This window comes from Etheostoma spectabile, chromosome 4, assembly GCF_008692095.1.
Source record: "Etheostoma spectabile isolate EspeVRDwgs_2016 chromosome 4, UIUC_Espe_1.0, whole genome shotgun sequence".
Classification (NCBI taxonomy): domain Eukaryota; kingdom Metazoa; phylum Chordata; class Actinopteri; order Perciformes; family Percidae; genus Etheostoma; species Etheostoma spectabile.
The window spans coordinates 22,994,265-23,015,086 of NC_045736.1; the positions used below are offsets into that span (position 1 = coordinate 22,994,265).

General features: G+C 39.8%; 2 protein-coding genes across 6 annotated transcripts in view; both read left to right on the forward strand.

Annotated features, from left to right (window-relative positions):
• The first annotated feature begins 247 nt into the window (after positions 1 to 247).
• Positions 248 to 8,993, forward strand: tpra1 (transmembrane protein, adipocyte asscociated 1). Its single transcript, XM_032513853.1, has 11 exons — positions 248 to 465; positions 1,801 to 1,984; positions 2,172 to 2,304; positions 2,853 to 2,939; positions 4,161 to 4,233; positions 4,433 to 4,512; positions 4,591 to 4,701; positions 4,821 to 4,881; positions 5,073 to 5,175; positions 6,633 to 6,713; positions 6,822 to 8,993. The coding sequence occupies exons 2-11, from the start codon at positions 1,812 to 1,814 to the stop codon at positions 7,090 to 7,092; spliced, it is 1,173 nt and encodes a 390-aa protein (XP_032369744.1). The 5' UTR covers positions 248 to 465; positions 1,801 to 1,811; the 3' UTR covers positions 7,093 to 8,993.
• Positions 8,994 to 9,314: 321 nt separating this feature from the next.
• The window catches only part of chchd6b (coiled-coil-helix-coiled-coil-helix domain containing 6b), a 75,886-nt gene continuing 64,378 nt past the window's right edge, over positions 9,315 to 20,822 (forward strand). For all 5 annotated transcript variants that reach the window (XR_004331691.1, XM_032513856.1, XM_032513854.1 and 2 more), the window contains exons 1-4: positions 9,315 to 9,585; positions 10,468 to 10,564; positions 12,019 to 12,073; positions 14,378 to 14,534. Coding sequence is in view for 4 of the 5 variants with exons in the window: in XM_032513856.1 (XP_032369747.1) it covers positions 9,502 to 9,585; positions 10,468 to 10,564; positions 12,019 to 12,073; positions 14,378 to 14,534 (393 nt within the window). In the remaining variant the exon portion in view is untranslated. The remainder of the gene's footprint in view (positions 9,586 to 10,467; positions 10,565 to 12,018; positions 12,074 to 14,377; positions 14,535 to 20,822) is intronic.

The window sequence follows — 20,822 nt, forward strand, 5'->3', positions numbered from 1 at the left end:
TTCTGTTCTGGAAATGTATGCAAATTATATTTAATAGGATCATTTCTCATTTGCATGCATTTTCACATACAATTTCAGAATACTTGTAAGAAAAAAATGGTCTGTAATCAACTATAGGATCGTTTCATGATGATATCTATGAGTTAAAATGTTGACCCTATTTACCTGCAGTAGTGTCTCTAAAGAACTGAAAAAACGAAGCCTGTCTCTTGAGGGGAAAAACACAAACGCCAGAATGTCATCTCGCGAGACTTACTCTGCTTGTTTGGTGAGTGTCAGCTGACCTCGCTGGGAAAATTTGTTAACGAAACCATACGAAACTATCCACAGCCATGTCCCGTATCGGCGATCAGTTTATCGATCGATAACAGCGTGTATGACAGCGAGTAAAGCATGTGCTGAAGATAGATTATTTGTCAAATATTTTACATCAGTTGTACCCTTAAATCGGAGTCTACTGAGTCGGTAAGATGTTTTTATTTTTGAACAGTTGAAGCTCACGTTACGTTGGGTCAGCGTCATTGCACTTGCACTAATAACGTTAACACGTTTGTTTTGATGCTAACTTGAGCCAGTCAAGAAATCTATATTCACCAGTTAGAATAGTCGTCATTATTGTATTTGCCTCTCACGGAAGCTCGGAGAATATAATTGTAATTTACAAGCAGCCCATCCTTCAACCGCTGTTGGCACCTTGAGTCGCAGTTTTAGCTAGCTAACCTAGCTAGCTAACGTCTGAAATCCCCCTGACGCTGAGCGAAATTATTAATGATAAATCAGATGAAGGAATCGTACGTTATGCTAATCACGTTATGATTAACTAGCTGCCCTTTCTCACCTTTAACCAACTAGCTAGCTAGCTACAGCAAGAGCGGTCGTGATTAACGACCCCTTGTCATTTTAAGTTTAAACGTTACCCTAGCCAAGTTTTGTAATGGTAGCTACTGTAACATGTCAATTATGTAACTGTATATAGGCTACTCAAATGTTAACAGAGCTAACTAGATTATTTTTATGTATTGTTTGAAACTTTAAATTTATGTCACCACACATGGCTCACATAGCAAGAAAAACATAGTTTAAAGTGGAGAATGCTGTGACGTGTACTTACCTGGTAGCTAACCTAGCTACAAGAATCCGACAGAACAACAAGTCCTAAACCTAGGCAACGTTTGCTAGCTAAAGCAGCAAAAGTTTGAATTCATCAAGTGTTTTGCTATGCTCATATGACCAATGCTGGGTCTAGCGTACATTTACTTATTTTATGCCCTAAAAAGGACGTAGCACGCTTGTATTAAACCAAAGGACATTCTAGGGCTGTGCATTATGTCGATATCATATTGATATCATCTAATGAGACTAGATTTTGTCTTAGATGTTGGATATTGGAATGCCATAATATGACATAAGTGCTGTCTTTTACTGGTTTTAAAGGCTGTATTACAGGAAAGTGATGTACTTTTCTCAACTTACCAGAGTGTTCTAGCTGTTTTATTTGCCTTTACCCACTTAGTCATTATGTCTACATTACAGATTTATCTAAAGTACTGTAAGTGTGAAGATATTTTTGTTAAAGCACCAGTTGTCAACCCTAGAATGTCGCATCGATATTGATGTGCGGTATTTGGTAAAGAATGTTGTGATATCTGATTTTTCTCCCTATCGCCCAGCCCTAGGACCTTATTACTCATTACAAAGCCCACTTCACAACCCGAACCACATCCTAAAAGAGGAAGGTCTTAGAATTTGAATGACAAGTAAAAGGTCTGCCTCAGCTGATGTGAGCTTTTTTCCCCGCAGCGTCCGACACCATGCTAGCCACAGTGACTGCTGTGGTTAGGTTTACTCAATACAATGGCAGTATTTCACCTACACCATTGGAGAACACATCAACATTCCCAACTTGGCAGCCTGATACTGAAGCCAACATCACCAAGCCTCACAAATGTTTGCAAGTTCTGTACGAGGACATTGGAGACTCCAGGTATTCAGTAGCGTACTGTAGATTAGATAGTTGAAAACTATGAAAAGACAAAGTAAAGCATACATTGCTTTTGAATATGTGTGACGTACATGACATTCCGACAGACCACACAAAAAATCTACAGCAGATGAAAGAATTTTCCATAAAATTCTGTATTATCCCCCTCACAATCATCTCCCTGTCTTAGGGTACGGTTCTGGGACATTTTACTGCTCGTGCCTAATGTGGCCTTCTTTGTATTCCTGATGTGGAAGTTGCCCTCGGCCAGGGCAAAAATTCGACTCACCTCCAGCCCCATCTTCGTCACCTTTTACTTGCTGGTAAGACAGACAACAGATACACCAATGTAAAGTATTTAAAGTCAAAATCTTGAGCTTGGCATCGTGCAAAATGGTGAAATCTATTATAAAGGTATTTCAGTTCAGTTGATAACCAAAAAGTGGACAAAAATGAGAGACAGTGCACCCGTTAATACCTTTCACTTTTCTCTGACAACAAAGACAAACAACCTTGTGGAAAGACTTGCTGAGGGGTTTCTTTCTTGTTTACTGCTCTGCTTTTGCAATCTGTTTCTTCTCTGTGGGAGGTGCTTATTCTTTGTTTCCAAAATGTACTGCGTCCCTCTATTTAGAGTACCATTCCAGTGATGGTAAAATAACAACAAAGACTTGTAGAGAAGAGGATATCTCCATTCCGCAATGCCTGAAGAGGCTGTAAAGGAACTCTGCATGTTGTTTGTCACAAGTGTTAACCCGTGCAGTGTTGCTATCAGCAATCTTTTTCCTCCACGACATGTTTTTATTGGGTTGAAAAGACCGATTGTTAAATATTGTCACATTTTCTTTTTTTTTTTAACTGTATTTCTTAGGTATTTGTTGTAGCGGCGGTTGGAATCACCCGGGCTGTAGTGTCTATGACTGTCAGTGCGTCCAGTGCTGCCACCATCATTGACAAAGTAAGGAAGCACATGAAAACATAAATAGTTTTTTTTTTGAACACACAAAGGTTTTAGATCATGGAAATTAAAGACTTTTGCAAAATCCAAAGAACTAGAAACATTTTATGTAATGTTTTAAGCAATTCATTTGTGAAAGATATTTTTCCAATGGACATTTACATGATCAAAACAGTAATTGATTTGGACCTTCAGCAAAGCCCCACAGTAGAACTGTAATCGGGGCTTAAAACTTAAAAGACAAGTCCCGAGCCCGACAGATTTCGACCCGTGCCCGAAAGGTTAATTTTGATTGACAGCTTTTTAAAAGTCTGAACCCATTTATATCCTGACATTATTCAAATGTGTGCATGCACACAGCTTTTTTTCCTTTTGTCAAGAATGAGTCATTTATACATTTTCTAACATAATTCATTCATGACTAACAATCTTTGCCGGTGAAACCAAAACGTAATCGTCAGAGGCCAGCCTCCGTTTCATCTCCTCAGCATCCATTTTCATGCTAATCAAAATGCATCAGCTGACCGCTTATTTACCGCCCAAGCCCAAGCTCCGTGTAAAGTGATAGAAATTAAGACCAAACCCGACAGAGATCTTCAGCTCCTCCCAACAGTGCTTGGTTACTTGTAGCTATAAAACCTGGACATAGAGTTAACGGTACATACAGTATGTAGGATTGTTGTTTTTATTCTTTATTTTTCAGATTTATCCTGCACTTACAAAATATACATGAAAACAAGATTCACACGTTTACTGTAAACTACAGCAGCAGGGTCCGTTAGAGGAGAAACTGCTTTTTTTATGTGTGGTTGAACATACAGCCTGTGGAAAATTGTTAAATTGATGTACTCCCTTGTAAATGTTGCAGATTATTTTTCACCCATACTGTGGTAGCAGTCGTCATATCCCCTGTTATTGAATGCTTAGATGGGCTGATATGCATGACTTTGTTTGGCTTTCATGTCCAAAAGAAAAGGTATAGCTGACATTTCTCACATACCAGACAGATTCCTATGGAGTTCAGGGTGATGAACCTAACGTTTACATAGCACAATGTCATGGCAGCACTGTTGAGGAAAAACATACACATGATCATATAATGCTTTTGGAGTGTGACCTGACCTGTAAGGTTTTGCAAATGTTCCGGGGTCAACATGTGTTACAATGTAGCCAATATACTGTAGTCTCAGTTCATACTCATGATGTTTGTTGTCTCTTCAGGTGCTGTGGGAAATCACCCGCTTCTTCTTGCTGGCTATTGAGCTCAGTGTTGTTATCTTGGGACTGGCTTTTGGTTAGTTTGCTCTACTGGTTTCAGTTCTTATTTACTGTGTATGTAAACCAGTTTGACGTGTCTTGTTTTCACATGACACATTTGTTTCAAGTGATCAATTAATAACCATCCTTTTCAGCCCTGATTCTAATTATGATTGTTACTGAATGTCTGTATATTGTTTGTTTCTGTTAAGCCTCTGTCTTTATACATTTATCAGGTCACCTGGAGAGCAAGTCCAGTATAAAGCGAGTGCTGGCTATCACTGCAGTGCTGGCTCTGGGCTACTCTATCACACAGGTAATGATGGATGATAAGAGATGATTAAAAAAAGAAAAAAACACTTGGTCAAAAGCTTTACTGAATATATTGTTCTAGGGTACGCTGGAGATCCTGTATCCAGACAGTCACCTGTCCGCTGAGGACTTTAACATCTATGGTCACGGAGGACGGCACTTCTGGTTGGCCAGCTCCTGCTTCTTCTTTCTGGTCTGTAACCTGTCACTATGCTGCAGAAGCAGCATGAGGAATACAATAAAACGCATACTTGATAGATACCTGAAAACTGACATGGAATTGATTGTGATGGTGTAACCCTATTTTTATAGGTGTACTCTTTGATTGTGATCTTGCCTAAAACTCCAGTGAGGGAAAGAATATCTCTTCCATGTAAGTTACGGATTTCATTTCCGCAGAGATCATACATTAGTTTTAAAGAGGTTAAAAGATTAGCATTACATATCATGTATTCCATGTAAATCCACGAGGATGTGCTGCACTCTTAGAAATGTGCTTTCTACCACTGCGTGATGCCATATAATCGAAAGCATTCCATTCTTTGTTTTTCTTCTTTTGTCCAGCTAAGAGGAGTTTCTATGTCTATGCTGCCATCCTGTCTTTACTGAACCTCGTCCAGGGCCTGGGCAGTGCTCTACTATGTGCTGGAATCATCGAGGGACTCTGGTCAGTATTCTCCTTTGAGTAGTTTACTTAATAAATGGACCTCTATCTGTATTTTAGGGAGGAAATACAAAGTTGAATAGATGTTTTTTTGTTTTTTTACTTCAGAGCAACTATGACTATAACTATGACTGGGTTTATGCAGCACACCCTGTTTAGAAAAATGTCCTGAATATGGTCTTAGACTGTCATTCAACTGCACGGGATTATAGGGAGTTCAGCAGTCTTATGAGTTAGGGGATGAAGCTGTTGTGGAACCTGGTTGTTCTGCATTTGAATCTGCTGAACTTCTTGCCAGAGTGCAGCAGGGAGAACAGTCCATGGTCGGGGTGGTGGGGGTCCTTAGTGATTGACTGAGTCCTGGTCCGGCAGCGTCTACGAGCAGTGTCATGAATAGAAGAAAGTGCAGATTTTCTCTGCTGTCCTCACCACTCTCTACACGTTTCCAGTCTGAGGCGGTGCAGGCCCCAGACCAGACAGAGATGCAGCTGGTCAGTGTGCTCTCTATTGTCCCTCTGTAGAAAGTGGCAAGGATGGGAGGGCCGAGGTTTGCTTTTTGCAGAAAGTGCAGACGCTGCTGTGCTCTCTTCACCAGAGCCGAGGTGTGGAGGGACCAGGTCAAAGTGTATGTGATCTGCACCCCCCAGGAATTTGATGCTGCTGACCTGCTCCACTGCGACATTGTTGATGAGGAGGGGGGTGTGACTTGGCTGATTTTTCCTGAAGTCAACAACAATCTGTCTTGTTTTGTTGACATTCGGGATTAGATTGTTTGTGTCACACCAGTCCACCAGGTGTTTCACCTCCTCTCTGTAGGCCAGTTCGTTATTGGCCCTGATGAGACCCACCACTGTAGTGTCATCTGCATACTTAATGGGGCGGCTGTGGCTCAGTGGTTGAGCGGTTGCCTGCCAATCGGAAGGTTGTGGTTCGATCCCCGCCCCTGCAGTCATTGACGAAGTGTCCTTGGGTAAGACACTGAACCCCGAGTTGCTCCCGGTGCTGCGCATCGGAGTGTGAATGTGTGTGAATGTTTATCTGATGAGCAGGTGGCACCTTGTACGGCAGCCCCGGCCACAGTGTATGAATGTGTGTGAATGCTGAATGTTTCCTGTAGATGTAAAAGCGCTTTGAGCAGTTGTTAAGACTGGAAAAGCGCTATATAAATACAGCACATTTATATAGCATTTAATGATGTGGTTTGTACTTAACCTGGCAGGGCAGAGGAACTGGGTGGCGGTTTTTGTTTGGCAGAGTTTCAACTAGGGTCACTGACTCACTGTTTTGGTGGGTCCAATGACGTTCAGTGGAGTTTAGGCGGTTTGCATGAGGACATAAGAGGTTTTCTTTTGGCAGAAGCCTTGGTTGTGCTGAAGCTGATCTGACGCTGATAACTAACTTGTTTTTGGGAATGTTCACACAGTTTGAAACCTGCCTTTCTTTTGTCTTTTCTGAACCAGCTGTGTGGATGTCACCACCTTCTTGTACTTCTCCACCTTTGCGCCGCTCATTTATGTCACATTCCTCAAGGGCTTCTTTGGGTTCGTACCAAGAATCATACACAAAAAAATACAGAATACTTTATAGTTGCACTTAAGACAGTTGACCAAGTGTCTTCCTTTATTTCCCTTCTTCCTTCGTTTCCACAGTTCAGAGCCCAAGATCCTGTTCTCCTACAAGTCACAGGTGGATGAGCAGGATGAAAGTGACGTCCACCTTCCCCCCACCGTCGCTACCACCCTTGGCCGTAAGGAGCTGACTGACCAAGGCCTGTTTTACTCCTCCACCCAGATCGATGGCTCTGGTCCCGGCAGCTCTCGTATGGTTGGAGCATACTTGGATGATGTTGCCTCCGGACCCTATGGGTCCAGCAGCATTAACAGCACTGAAGTTGACCGCTGGAGACCTATCAATGTGTGAATGAATGAAGAAGAGAGGTGGTTATACAGCTGGACTTAAATGTCGTGCGTGTGAAGTGTGCAATGCAGGGTGGCGATCAGAGGAGTTGGTCGAAAACAAAATGCAGAACAAAGTAGTTGGACACCATAAACGGGTAATCTTGGTCTTGCGTTGACGCCAGGATAAGTTAACAAGTGGACACTCAAGGAGAGACCTTTGCTAGCCAATTATCTGGAGGACTGTGAATTTAGCAACTGCTTTTGTAACACTGTTGCCATAGTGCACTGCTGCTGTAGCTCCACACTAGGAGTACTGTCTGTGATTGTGGCCCCAACAGACTCTTTACTATTGATTCTGTTCAACAGGCTCATTTTCTGTAATTCCAGCATTATGCATCAACTGCTCAATCCTCAAAAATGAAGTTTTAACCCCCTTTTAACTAACCAAGTCTTTAAAGATCTAACATTCTTTTGATGGCAACTCAACATTTGTACATTCCCGCTAAAAGCTTTGAGTAACAGCCTCTCAACTGACTTTGTTGCCTTGGATTAGATTCCCGACCCAACTGGCAAATAATTTTTTTATCATGCCTCTAGGGTCAAGGACCAGTACTAACTCATTTTGATAGGTGTACGTTGTCTAATGAAATAGGCACTGTCCCTCCTGTGAACAAGTGAAACGTGTTGGCGTGATGTGTGTCACTGGAATATGATAAGGAAATCAATAACTCCTAAATAAAGGCATTGCAGTTGCGCTAAATCTCACAAACCATATGCAGCGCTCTCTGCCAGGAATAGCTGAGACACAAGGGCAAATCACAAATTCTGTCTCAGCTATTAGCTCGCTGTCTTTTGTTAATTTGGGGCTTTTGCTTAAATTTCTTATACCAGATTAATCATTCCTGCTACTGAAAGCACGTGTCACATTGTTAGCTTCATAGTCATTAAGAATGTGTTATTACATGTGAGATTTGAACAACAAACGTGCAGAAACATTTTTTTGAGGAGTCCAAATAAACATGCCCTCATTCCATATCGGCATATCTTGTTCAGTTCTGCGTGGAGTGAAAGGTTTTCTGTTGCAAAGTTTTTATTTCTCTGCCTATCTTTTTTTTTTCCCTGTGCTCATATTTTCCACAAATGTTAGTGTGTGCTCAAAATAGACCATAAACAATATTGCAGAGGTGTATGGTATCAAATTATAGCATTGATAGAGTTTAATTCTATAGCACTGACAGTTGGTATGTCGACAATGGGTGCTCTTAAGACAGTGTCAAGGAGAAAACAACTGGACTGTCGCAGAGCAAATTCTCCAATCTGAACTATTTTAGGCATGAGTTGTCCTTGGTTCAGATCATGAAATCAGTTCTTGTCATACCACTTAGTATTATTAAAATATCATACTTTTTTGTTTTAAAACCACCACACATCACATTTACTTATTCCTACCAAGGAAATATGATGCATGTGAGTAACCCCATGGAAATACTTTGTTTGGTTTGAATGGATTACAGTATTTAAGCTAGCAGAAATCATAGTAGTGGTGACCTCAATGCAGAAAACGCATCCAGTTGTTTTTTCATCATTTTAAAGCAATAAGGAAGTTGTGAATTTCCAAGAAATTACAGTGTTCTCCTGTAGACTAGTAATATATATTTAAATTTGATTGCCACTGATAACTGCTGTGTAACGTGGGGTTAAGAATAGTGATTGGAAAATCAGTTTGCTGATTCATGACAGTTGACAAGGTGCATCGTTATGGAAGTCCTCTCTCTTGATAGACAATTTTTTTGATGGTAATCATTTTGCAAATGATCTGTAAATTGCCTTTTTATTTATGTGCATTGATTGTATAATATTCAGCCCATATTAATGCACTGTATTGAGCATTCCGTGACCTACAGAATAAACCCTGGACTTTCATTTGTTTGTTTTGGGGGTGGGACACGACACCACACCCTGGCTGGTTTAGTTATAGCAGTACATTCAAATTCAGGATAGTACTCCACTCTGTGGTTTCTTGGGGTAACTACACTCTGGGAAAGGGCTTGTCCCCACTTTATTTAGTTTCTCCTGGGATTACAACACGACTGTTTGTCCTTTATTCTGTTTCCTTATGTTGTGTTTGTCTTTAAACACTTCACATTAGTCGGACCACTGTTTAACTACAATTCCCATCAACCAGTTCTTCAGGTACGCAACCATAGACTGTATGTTATAATATTAACAGTCTATGTACGCAACCAGTGTTCGTATTTTTTATCCGACCAATGAGCTCAGAGGATACTACAGCGCCAGTTTGACCTTTTATTGGAGACACCGGAGCAAACCACCGGTCGCTCTGGCGGCGACTCCTGCCGCTCTCTCATTTATGTCTCGAAACAGTTTTTATTATTTTTTCTAATCAGGTGCCAACTGACAGCTGGTCAAAATGGGAGGTAATGGCAGCACGTCTAAGAACGTGTCATTCGGACTGGACGAGAACGAGAAGGTCACAGTTATTGAAGGAGTAAAGGTAGTACTAACTTTATATCGTTATACCATAATGTGTCCTTTTATTGTTACAATTTGGAGCCTAAGTTCGACTTGTGTTATTAGCCATAACAACTAATGCTAATAACGTTTAGCTAGACAGTTAGCTAGGCTTTTTAAAGGTGTATTCAAAGTGCCATGTCCTCAAATGAACCCGGTCATTCCCTCTCTGTGCCGTTACTCGCTGTCTTAGTTTAGCAAGTTAACGATGCACGTTACATGATATATTCATTGTCTATGGATATATTACGGCGACGTTTGCTAGCCGTAAAATGTCATTACGGAGGACATTTACGCAGCCATAACGCAGTGCGTTACAACGTTAACTTGATAGCAAAATGTTCACGTCGTTCCGTAAATATCAATTAACAATAGCGTTAGCGTTAGCTAGATTTTTGTCTATTGCTGACACTAACGATAGATTTGTCATCACATTTATAGCCAGGAGTTAGCGTCGGCTGAATAAACAGTTACGTTACTGTACTTTTAACGTTACAAGTACAGATTTAGTATACTGTAAACGTTGCAAAACAGACACATTTCTGTGAACCAAATTTTAACGTTACATTAGGATAATAAATTATTAATATTTTCATGCCGTGTAGCGTTAGGCAGATATAGCTCCTCTTTTTTTACTATTCATTAGGGTGGGAGAGGTCAGGCACAGCTGTACAGAACATCTGGACATCTGGAGCTGGCATAGCAAGTGATCTTGTCAAGGGCATTTCAGCAGGCTGGGTCTAGGTCAGGATGGACTCTCCCTGTGACCCTTTAAACTGCTGCTTTCCAAGACACACATCTGTCCTGTGTGACCTGTGTGTGTTTGTTTATATGCACATTTGTTATTTATAACTTTCCTGTGCAGCTTTCAGAGGATGTGCTTCGGCGGGTAAAGGAATCTCAGGGGTCTGACAGCGTAAAGCCACCATCGTCTCCGCCTGATGGTCACCAACCACCAACAAGTGAGTCCCAGTCAAAGACCTTTTCCTTCTTACAGCTCCCATTGGTACAGTGGCCGATGAAATCATCATCAGGATAAAGGCTTATTTAGTGCAGATTCAAATTTTTAATTATAGAAAGGACGTAATATAGTAAACCTGAACTGTGTAAGTTATTCACTCACATTTATTTGAGCTGAGCTGTCCCAATGTATTCAAATAAATGTTACTGTAATAACTGCATAAGAAACTGGTTGGGGGGCTTAGACTGGTAATTTGTGTCTTTGTACAGTGGGGCTTGAAAGTTTGGGCACCCCAGGTTAAAATTTGTATTAATGTGCATAAAGAAGCCAAGAAAAGATTTTGTTGTCCCTTTCTGATTGTTCTGTATGAACATAAATTGTACAAAGATATTTAGAATAGACATAGCTTATAGAGATTTGTGCATATGGTTGTAAAACATGTTCTCACGTTGTAAATAAGGGTTGGAAATTAAGCCTCACTTTTAAGGCAAAGTAGGCTAAATAATAATACATTTTATTTATATTGTGCTTTACATGGTAGGCTATTCAAAAGACACTTAAAACCAGCACATTTATCACATAAAAACAGATACAGCAATAAAACCAACACATGAAACTAGCATATTTAAAGCAACTAAAAAACAGTGTAGCCTACAACTTTGTAAAAATGTGTTGTGACTAGTAGGCTAAGTAGATATTTTTACATCCTTACAGATTCAGTCGGTCCGCTATAGTCTGTTGGGCTTTTTCTCTCCGTTTGATAACAGCCGTATTTCCCTTTCTGCATATAATATGCTTCACCTCCTCCTCCTACTTTCCATTAGAAGCTGCTGCTCATTATGTGAAACATATGCCGCATGCGTCGTCTACATTTCTGCATCAGTAAATCTTTGATCGATACCGTGGTCCATTTAAGAAAGCCTTGAACGTGCACTTATCCCGGCTGTCTACACCTGGCTTGACATAGCTTCACCTGTTCATCCTGCCTCGGAAAACATGCAGCCGATTAAGCCGTGAAGACTGGATCAGACTAAGTCAAGCTGCGCTATTTCACTTATCCTGGATATCTTTATTCTACTTTTGTGCAACAGGCCCCAGGTCTTTCCAGACGATGATTGAGAACAATCCATGACGCTATCAGGTCTCAGCTTTCCAAAGGGGGCGGTGCATGCTAGAAACTCTGCAGGGTGCCCAAACTTTTGCAGACGCCATTTTTTTTGTTTCCTGTTATTTTGAAAGTGTATATGATGAAAATAAAGTCTAACTTTTTGTGACATATTATACAAATGTCTAATCTGTCGTTTGATGCCTTTTGGAAATTTGCATGCAAAATGCACATTAATACCAATTTTTACCTGGGGTGCCCAAACATTCGAACCCCACTGTATCTGTTCTGCCAACTGATCCATTTAGTAGTTGCCAATGTTATTGATTTTCATTTAATTTGATTTTCAGCTCCAAAACCAACTGGACCCACCACTACAGAAATACAGGATGAAATCCGCAAAAAGTAAGTGCTAATGTTAAGGTCATTTTCTTTTTATTGTAATCCAGCAATAATTGGTGAAGGACCTGCTATTACTCTGTAAGTAGCTTATTATGATGCATTATTATTGGCTAACCTAGAATTTGATGCGTTCCTGAGATGTCAATTGATTATTGCAACTGTTGCAGAATATTTGATCCTAACATATACTTTCATATATTTAAGAGCACTCTGTGCTGACACCACACAGGCAGCTAATGGCCAGTGGAGGTGACAGATGTTTAAAGTAGCAGACACTTGATGCTAATGTACAGTGTATGGAGAACATACACATGCCAAGTGACCTGTCAACACTGCTCATGCTGATTTACTCTCACTGTATAGCAGGCATGTTGCTATGCTCCTGGAATTCTCATACGCTTGCCTCTGTATATTTACACGTTAGCAAGTCCAACAATTCTTACCCACTGTAATGCTGTTTTCTTGGAAATGTGTTAGACATAACATACAGTATATATTCCACTCTACCTTTTTATTGATGGAGGTTCGTGTAGTTAACAGAAAAGTGGGGATTTACCAAAATGAGCCCTTGGCCAAGATGCCACTGATTTACATTATTTTAAGTTAAGTGTATTAGTTGTGTCAGAAGTATTTCAGGAAACCAAATAAAATAGCCCTGCAATACATTTTAAAACTAATTTTTGAGACATGTTGTTGAGATTATGTGACAGTAAAGTCTATGGTGATTTCAAGACCATATTTCCTGGTGTGTCTAGATTGGATTACAATATATGAGAGGTTGAAATAGGACTGCACAATCTGAGAAAAATATGCGATAACGTTGTTGAATATCGCGATAACGATATTACTTGCAATAAATAAAGAGATATTACAGTATACTTGCTTCCAACATTTTTTCATTGAACAAATTGAGCATTAAAGTGAAAATAAAGGCAGCACTAAAAACTAATAACCGTTACATTTAAAGTGCAATATTTCTACTGATATTCTCTTTCAACTAACACAAACAACATCTGAGAGCCTTTCGCGATGTGCTTGTACGCCCAAATAATTAAGTAAAACTATGAAAAGCCTTTTTGGGTCGTCTTTCCATTTTTCCAACCATCACAACTCTAGTGTTGGTTGAAGTAAACACAGTGTACTGATTTACATGTGAAAATACTTGCTCTATACATGCTAAAAGTATTTCTTTTTTTAAATGGAGTCTGGTGTGTTTAGCCCTAGCGACCTCATAGCTGTTTCTGGTTAAACAGAAAGGTCTTTTCCAAATTGACAAAGCACATTTGCCCCATAGGGTTACATTGCAGCCTGGCCTGTGGCCGCCGGTTATTGCATTCACACTTAATACTGGACCAATTTCAAAGATTATTGTTCCTATCAGTCACTTACACACAAAACATAGAAAAATAGGGTCCAGGTTGAAAGAAACGTTAGTTACCCTTTAATACTTAATACTACCCTGTTGTTTTCATGATAAACCTTAACATAATTTGATTTTAATGTAATGCTTTAATTACATTCCACCCAACAATTTGTGAATCAGAATGCTATAATTATAATGCGTTGTCAGTCAAGAGGTTTCATGTCTTAAGCATGATGTATGGTCCTGCGGAGGCTCCACGCAGATCTTTCGCTGTAGCCTATGTAAGTGGCCTAAAGTTTATACTTGTGCGTCGATCTGTTCAAGAGAATACCAGGGCTGGCATATGTGTGTGCTCATGGGAAATGTGTGGTAGAGCGAGTAAAAGAGTGCAGTGATTAGCTTCAGAGAAAGTACAGACTCTAGAGGCATAGAGAGAGAAACAAAGTGTCTCCCCTGTGCTTTCTAACCACTGTGGTAAATCTGTAGCAGGAAAAGTTAACCCTGTCTTTGATTTTATGGTTGTTATGGAGAAGGAGAACCAGAAAATGAGTAGGGGGAATGTTACTTAACCAAGCCACGGCCAAGGCACGTGCGTCGCTGCGACATGTAGTTACATTGTTCGAGAAGTGCACGTCAGGCTAGGGTCCGGTGTAGGGTCCATGTCTCCATGTACCTATGTACGTAGATTTAATGCAGAAGCAAAAATCACACAAGTCCAAATGTTGTTTTAGGCATTTTCCACTCTGCCTCTGTTTGTTTGTTTTTGTATTATTGGCTTTTGAAATGCTTCATCCCCAAAATATTGGTATTTGCGTTGATTAACAGAAATAAATATCTCTCTGACCTTTCTGGGTAGCTTTCTTTGTGAACAAGAACTTGAATGTTTAGAATACATTCCCTGGGTATATGAAGGCTAAAACAGTTCTTATCTTTGCCTACTCTAGCTTTGAGCATCAACAGGCCCTGGTGCAGGAGCAGTTGGCGAGATTGGCCCAGAGGGAGAGAGAGACAGGAGAAACCTCAGGCCTGGATGAGCTGAACCCGGCCCTCCTCATCGAGAAAGGAAAGGCCCATGAGGAGCAACAAAAGGCCAAGATACTGGTGAGTAATGCCGTCTAGTTCAATACAAAGAAGAGTTAGAGCTGGGCTTTCTACTAGTGGGACTGATGAGTTTTACTTTATTGTACTGACTATCCCTCAAGACTATTGATTCATTTACACTTTGTCAAAACACCTTTACCAAGAAGTTCCCCTAAGATGTATTTATTTAAATGTATTAAAACAACAGTTATTTACTTTTGTCTTTTCCCTCGTTGTGTAAGCCTCAGGAGACAAAGGCACCCATCCCCTGCTCATTTTATACTTTTTTTAACAAAACGTTTAATCTACAACTTATTTGTCCTGGATTACACTTAACCTCTCTTGGTAAGATAATAATGCATTTTTAGGCTAAAACATGGCATCAAAATTTAAGGAAAGTAGTGCAATGCCCATTTGGAGCGTGTGCCTGTTCTGAAAAGGCTGATTGCTTGGTTCCCAGTACTTTTTTTCCCTACAACTTTATCTAACTATAAGCATTGTTCAATCAGTCATGTAACAATAGGAATAGTTTGTGGTATAAGTGTTGCAGCATGGATGGTTTTAGGTTGCACCTAAAAAAATCAGAGTAGCCATGTGTGTGGGTCCACTTGTATGTTTGCCAGATGAACGTTAAATAAATGATTGCCCAATGGGTGACTTAACTCATATTCCGGAGTCTTCATGAGTGTTAAAGACCAGAATATAACATTGGGCCGTGTTATGAGAAAGTAACGTTAAGTTAGCATGGCTAAACGCTAACTTTTTAAGGGGTTGCCGGATTGGCAACCAGGCATCAGCTTTTGCTTACCAAAATTGACAATATAATTTCCCATCCCTCTCAAATAGGGCTGCAACGGATCACAAAACTCTAGGATCAGATGACTGTTTTGAGTCACAGATCGGATACATTTTTGGATCAGCACAAAAAAAGGGGGGAATTTAAATAGTTATTAAAAATGTAATAAGAAGTTTTAGAATATTTACTTCTTTTACCAATAAATTGCTGTTAAAAGACAAAAACAAATAATAAACAGTTTTTTTACAATAACTTTGAATGCACCACCATGTTTACCAGTTTACCAGGAAACGCAACATTTAGGCCTCTTAACACATCTGTTGCTTCCCGATGTAAGTCAAGTGCAGATTTGGGTCGCGCATGTGTCACTTTGTGGTGAGCGAAGATGTGAGTTGCGCATGCGTCACTTTGCGACAAGTAGCATACAAGATGCTAACGAGAGACTTATGTAATGTCAATACAGTAAAAATGGACCTACTTAACAAAGTTCGTTCACTATAGGCTACAAGTTAGCTATCAAACACAACAAAGTTTGTCAGTTGAATGGCATTTTGAGCTAAAGTTAGCAATCAAACAATCGTAGATCATTGCTAAAATATTTTGGAACTACTGCTTGGGGTGCCTTTCCATGGGCGCTCTGACATCTCTCCATTAGTGACATTTAGCGGGGCTCGACCCTTACTGTCGAGCCCTGGTTAGCAGATTCAGGGGACACGCCCACAGAGGTCCCCCGATTTATAGATAGATGTTTTTTTCTATGAGATTTAACTTAAAGGTAAGGGTGGGAAACTCTGTAGGCATTTGTTTTGAAAGTAAAACTTTGCATTTGTGTTTTGCGTTAACATTTGTGTTATCTCATGCAGAGATATATTTAAAAAAGTTACTGTTTAAAAGTTTTAAAACAACTTGTCTGATCTATAATTTTCCCCACTTTCTTATCAACTTATGTCAGTGTTTTTTTTAACTTGGGCTGGTTGAGTCCTTTACTAAAATTTTTTTTTTTTTACATTTTCCATTATATATGTATTTAAATACTGAATTGTATCTGTGAAGTCCCAGAAGCAATCTTCTAAAATCTAAATATGACTTAATTATACATTTTACCATGTACATTTTTGTATTATTTAACAGTAGTAGTAGTTTTTCTTTCCTCCAGAAACTCTTTTGTATATGTCAACAGCACCCTCTACTGTTTAGACTTTGAATGACACTTCTGCACTGAGGCACTGGTGAATTATTATATTATTAGGATGTACATCTACAACCTGGTTTCTAAATTGCAGAAGCCAAACCAAATCCATTTTTGTAAAAACAAACTATCAGATATTTTAGTGTTGAATTCTTAGTAACTCTAAAGTCGAGATGTCTCTTGTTCAGTGTCACATTGTTGAATTCTTCAATAATTGCAGTATTTTTCTATCACTAATTTTCTCTAATATTTTCTTTTGGTTTACTCTCAGTTTGAAAAGACAGGTCAAAGTTTCACTGTCTAAAGAAAAATGGAAAAAAAATAACCTATATTAATTTAGCATATTAAGATGCTGAGTTTTCACAGCTGTTACAGTACCTTTGGTTACGACTACCCTTAAATCTGCACTGAATACATTATGTATGAATGGTGTGGGAACATAATGTGATGGCAGAGATGTACGGTATATGTACTTTATGAGAGCAGGGAAATCCCTGATGGTCCTTATTGCCTGTTGGGGTACAAGTATGATCATCTATTTTAACGGGTTATATTGATAATGACAGTATTCAATAGAAAAGAAACAAGAATAAGAAAACAATGTTGTCATCTACTATGAATGTTAACACTTATTCATATCACCGTCACAGGGTTCACATGTACTTCTGTAATCTGATTAACCCCTGCCTTCCAGCTGCAACCTGCTTTCTAAAACGTCATGTAAACAAGAATGTTATCATGCGTTTTGTGTATGCATTTAGATCAAGCGATTGCAGTGATTGTTGTTTGCATGTGCTTTCTGTGATAGCTCTGCTTTGTTACTGTTTAAAATGTTTTTTTTTAAACATTTAAAAAAAAAAACAACATTTGCTCCCGTGGTTGATAATGACTCAGCTAACAACAAGGTTATTGCTAATTATGTGTCTCAACTTGGTTTTTAATGCTACTGACATGCATATATTGATAAACAGTCATCTTTTGCCGATCATACATTTTTCTATTCCCTCCCTGTTTGTTTTTTTAACTTGCTTTGCTAATATTAAACCCTGTGGATTTCCTACAGCCCAGTCTCTCTCTTTCCTCTCCAATTGATTTGTCCTGCAGTGTCTTTTTGGTGTGCCAGCCACCTGTAATGAACACTGAATGAAGCCGCTGGCTTAGGTTACACTGATATGGGCTCCAAACATTTAATGATGTTGCGTAGAAATGTGAAACTGTGCACTTCCCTAACTTTTTCTGACTTGACAAGTCAATACAGCCCGTCAGTGTGTCTGTGAGCAGATGTTTGAGTGCACAGAAGTACACCTTAAAGGTTTTGGAAGGGTGTGTTTGACAGGTTTGAACGCTTGGATCGAAGGTTTCTTATGATTGAAAGGATGCTTGGAGTTTAGCTGGGTATAATAGGTGCAAAGCAGAATGGTATCTGTATGTTTAAATGAAAAGAAGGGGAGGTTTTTGCTGTTTTCAGGTGTTGATAGACAGCCTAGACTGCATGTAACTTTGAGTGTTTATGTGCCATCATCGCCTCACCCTTCCTACCTTTTCCTCTTTCTCACCTGTCTGAGTTCCGTCTCAATTCTGACTCTCACTACAGTTCTGGCTCAACTAACACATTCATTGTTCCCAGCTTGATTTTGCCACTATCTAAAACATGACACATACTTCACAAACTCACCACAAGCGCTGCAATCCAGCATAATTCATCTCCAAGATCAAAAAGAAAGCTGTACTATATGTTTGTTAGATTGCTTCAGCTTTTGAGTAGATTGAAAGTACCTGGGAATCTGAGAGATCTGTCGCTATCAAATCTCTCTGCCTAGCAGGTGGACTTTCCTCTCCTCTTTGCATTTCCATCAACCTTGCATCCACCGGCAACAACACAGCTGGATGCCTTGAAGTAAAAGTCTGTCCACCCCTCTCTCTTTCTCCATTCCACAGTAAAAGGCTCCACTTTGAGTAGTTTGGAAGCTGCCTTATTTCCCATATAGCGACACACACACACAAGACACACACACACACACACACACACACACACACACACACACACACACACACACACACCACACACACACACACACATACACACACATACACATCGCTGTGACGCTATCACAATACAGAAACACATATAGCGAGCACCCCCCTTAAGTGTACTCCTGGCTCCCCAGTAGGTGGGCTATGTGTTAGTTAGTGTTGGGTTGAGGAAGGGGTGAGGAAGGTGTGGAGGCAGCACCTGTCAGAGAGCTGAGCTGCTCCCCACACTGCCTCAGGCTGCCTGTCACAAACACTCACATTAGCCATTTACTCCTGTCTCAGCGTGAACCACCACCGCTGGGACTAGTTGTGTGTGTGTGTGTGTGTGTGTGTGTGTGTGTGTGTGTGTGTGTGTGTTTATAGGTGTGTATATGACTGTGCTCCTGTGCATTAAACAGGCTCTGTGTTGATTTACATCAGATCATTGTTTGTGTTTGTTTGCAGGGGATATCTGCTTGCGAGGTTTATACACAGTTCAGTCAATATTCTTTTAGCATCTTGCATATTATATTTTTAAGCTTCTTTTATACTGTGGTGTTTACATTTCTGTTTGGTACAACATTAATTTTCTAACTTTTGTAGCATCTGATAGTGTTAATTCCTTCTATGCCACTGTTTTTCCTGTAAGGTAGTATAACGCCTACCAGTAGCTCATTAAAGTGTACAACTGAGTGTCAATGTGTACCATTGCTCTTAGGTGTTGTTTGGAAAGACTGAAAGCAGTTAAAAGCTGCTTTTTTAATGGTTCCCAAAGATTGGCCAAGTGTGGACTGATATTTAGATTGTTTGTGGAGAGCCTCTCAAACTCTTGTCTACATTCCTCTCATCCTTACTTGCCGCACTGTCTATGTTCATTACTAACCCGCACCACTCACCTCTGCATGACAGTAATGTTGATGGAGGAGCGAAAAAAAAGTGCCACTGAAATCAGGATCAAGTTTTGGCAAGGACTGAGTAACGCTAAAAGTTGCTGAATATCCCTACATCTAAACACCTTTACTCCACAGTTTTCACAGCTGATATTAAACACACCAGGAAATGTGGCAATCTATGTGTTCCTCAACACTTTATTTTCTGTACCTTGTTTGTTAATTTCCAATGTGCCAACTGCTACTTCAGCTTCACATTGTCTTTATGGCGCGATGACATCCAGCTTTTCAGTCCATGTGCTGTTAAAAAAGTGTAAACAACCTGGCGTTTTAACCCGCCATCCGACGTTGTTCTGAGACTACATTTAGGCCTTAACACGTTACACCTTGAGTGACGACAAAGAACAGACGACAAGTCACACCTCGTCTGTTCACCTCTCCTTTCTTTCATTAGCACCTCCTGTTTGTTTTCTTCCCCCGAATATTCTCTTCCCCTAAGAGGTGTCATTCGTACTGCAAACCAAATGCTATTAGTATGCACAGGCATTCAGTGCCTAGCATCTCATGCACATTCACACACACAGATAATAACAAGCATCTGCTTTAAGCTATTGAATTTCAGAAGCTTCCTAGGTAGGAGAGAAGAATAGGCTTAGCTACCTGTTAGGGGGTTACGGGTGAATGTTTATAACATGTCACTTGATTTGGTTTCAGTCCTGTGTATTAAAAGCTATAGCTTTTGTCTGCTGTCTTCAATGGAAAACCAGTGATGGAGAACATCATTAGAGGGTAACATTTTAATTCAGACCATTAGAAATGTGGAGAAATTTAAATGACAATACTAGACCGAACAAGTAAACATTATAAGATATTTAGAAAAAAGGTTGTTTTGCACTCTAGTTGATAGGCATGCTTTAGTGTTCCATTCATATTTGGATTATAAATATCTCTGAATCAGTGGAAGTCACCTTAATTCCCCCACCCCCATTCTATTCTACTCAATCGAGAAGTATATTAAACCTCAAATTATTATCAGTGTATAAAATAGGTTGCTCTTCATGCGTCACACCAACTTGGTCCGTGTTGTTCTTCTTCAGTTGATTTAAACCCAGGAGGGACATTTCCTTGACTCCCACAAACGTATAATCAAAGTAACATATTTTTCAACAGTGGGTCGTCACAGCATTTTTACGCTGCCATATTTTCCAACTGATCAAAATTTCTCACAAGCAAATGGCTAAATCAGTTCAGCTAAGATTTGATTGCATTCATTTTTGTAAAAAGAAATTTACATCCTCTATTAAACTGCAAATAATGATATCTCAATGTGAGAATTTAGTCTGTTACACAGTTTGAACTGAAATGTGTGAAAAGATGTGATGTGCCCATTTGGTCACTCCTGATGTCCCTGTTCTCACACC